The sequence below is a fragment of the Penaeus monodon genome, chromosome 23 (genome assembly GCF_015228065.2).
Source record: "Penaeus monodon isolate SGIC_2016 chromosome 23, NSTDA_Pmon_1, whole genome shotgun sequence".
NCBI classification, from domain to species: Eukaryota; Metazoa; Arthropoda; class Malacostraca; order Decapoda; family Penaeidae; genus Penaeus; species Penaeus monodon.
Genome location: NC_051408.1, coordinates 27,234,879 through 27,235,467, shown reverse-complemented (window position 1 = coordinate 27,235,467; position 589 = coordinate 27,234,879). Strand labels below are relative to the sequence as shown.

General features: G+C 47.4%; 1 protein-coding gene across 1 annotated transcript in view; it reads right to left on the bottom strand.

The window, feature by feature from the left end:
• The window catches only part of LOC119587908, a gene marked incomplete at its 3' end in the record, with an annotated part of 28,342 nt that overhangs the window by 2,141 nt on the left and 25,612 nt on the right, over nt 1-589 (bottom strand). The window contains 1 exon segment of the mRNA XM_037936617.1: nt 203-392. Within this exon segment, the coding sequence (XP_037792545.1) occupies nt 203-392 (190 nt within the window).

The window sequence follows — 589 nt, the reverse complement described above, 5'->3', positions numbered from 1 at the left end:
CTTTGAGTACGAAGATAATAGGGGGAAGGATACACGCATCTTCTCAATAGATAAGTAATAAAAGAACAACATAAACTTGTCCTAGGTGTGCGCCGCGGGACCGTGCATGAGCCTGTGCGAGAAGGCTTTATGTAACATTTATTAGAGAGGTTAAATATTTATCAACCCAAAATATGGGTCTAATTAAAACATAGAAGCTTACCCAACGTTATAGAAGCAGTGAGCCGCAGACAAGAGCCACCGAGACTTGATGAGGGAAGCGCCACAGATCGAAACTTTCCCGCTGCTGCGACTCACGTAAACGAGCGCCATCCAAGGGTATTCCCCGACCGTGACGTCCTGCCCCCCGACGACCCTCGCACTCGAGGCGGAAGGGACCGACCCACACGTCTCTGCGGGCAGCAGGAGGAGCGTCGTGGTAGAGTGCTTGTGTGAGTGGGCAATCTACTGTGTGATATGGGAATGTTGTGTTGCGGACGCGTGTGTAAGCGTGTACAAGAGATATATGTTAATTCTAAATATTTCGCTATTAAATTTGAATCATCATGACATAAACAATTGGTTCATAGTAATTTTCGTCACTGGGCCG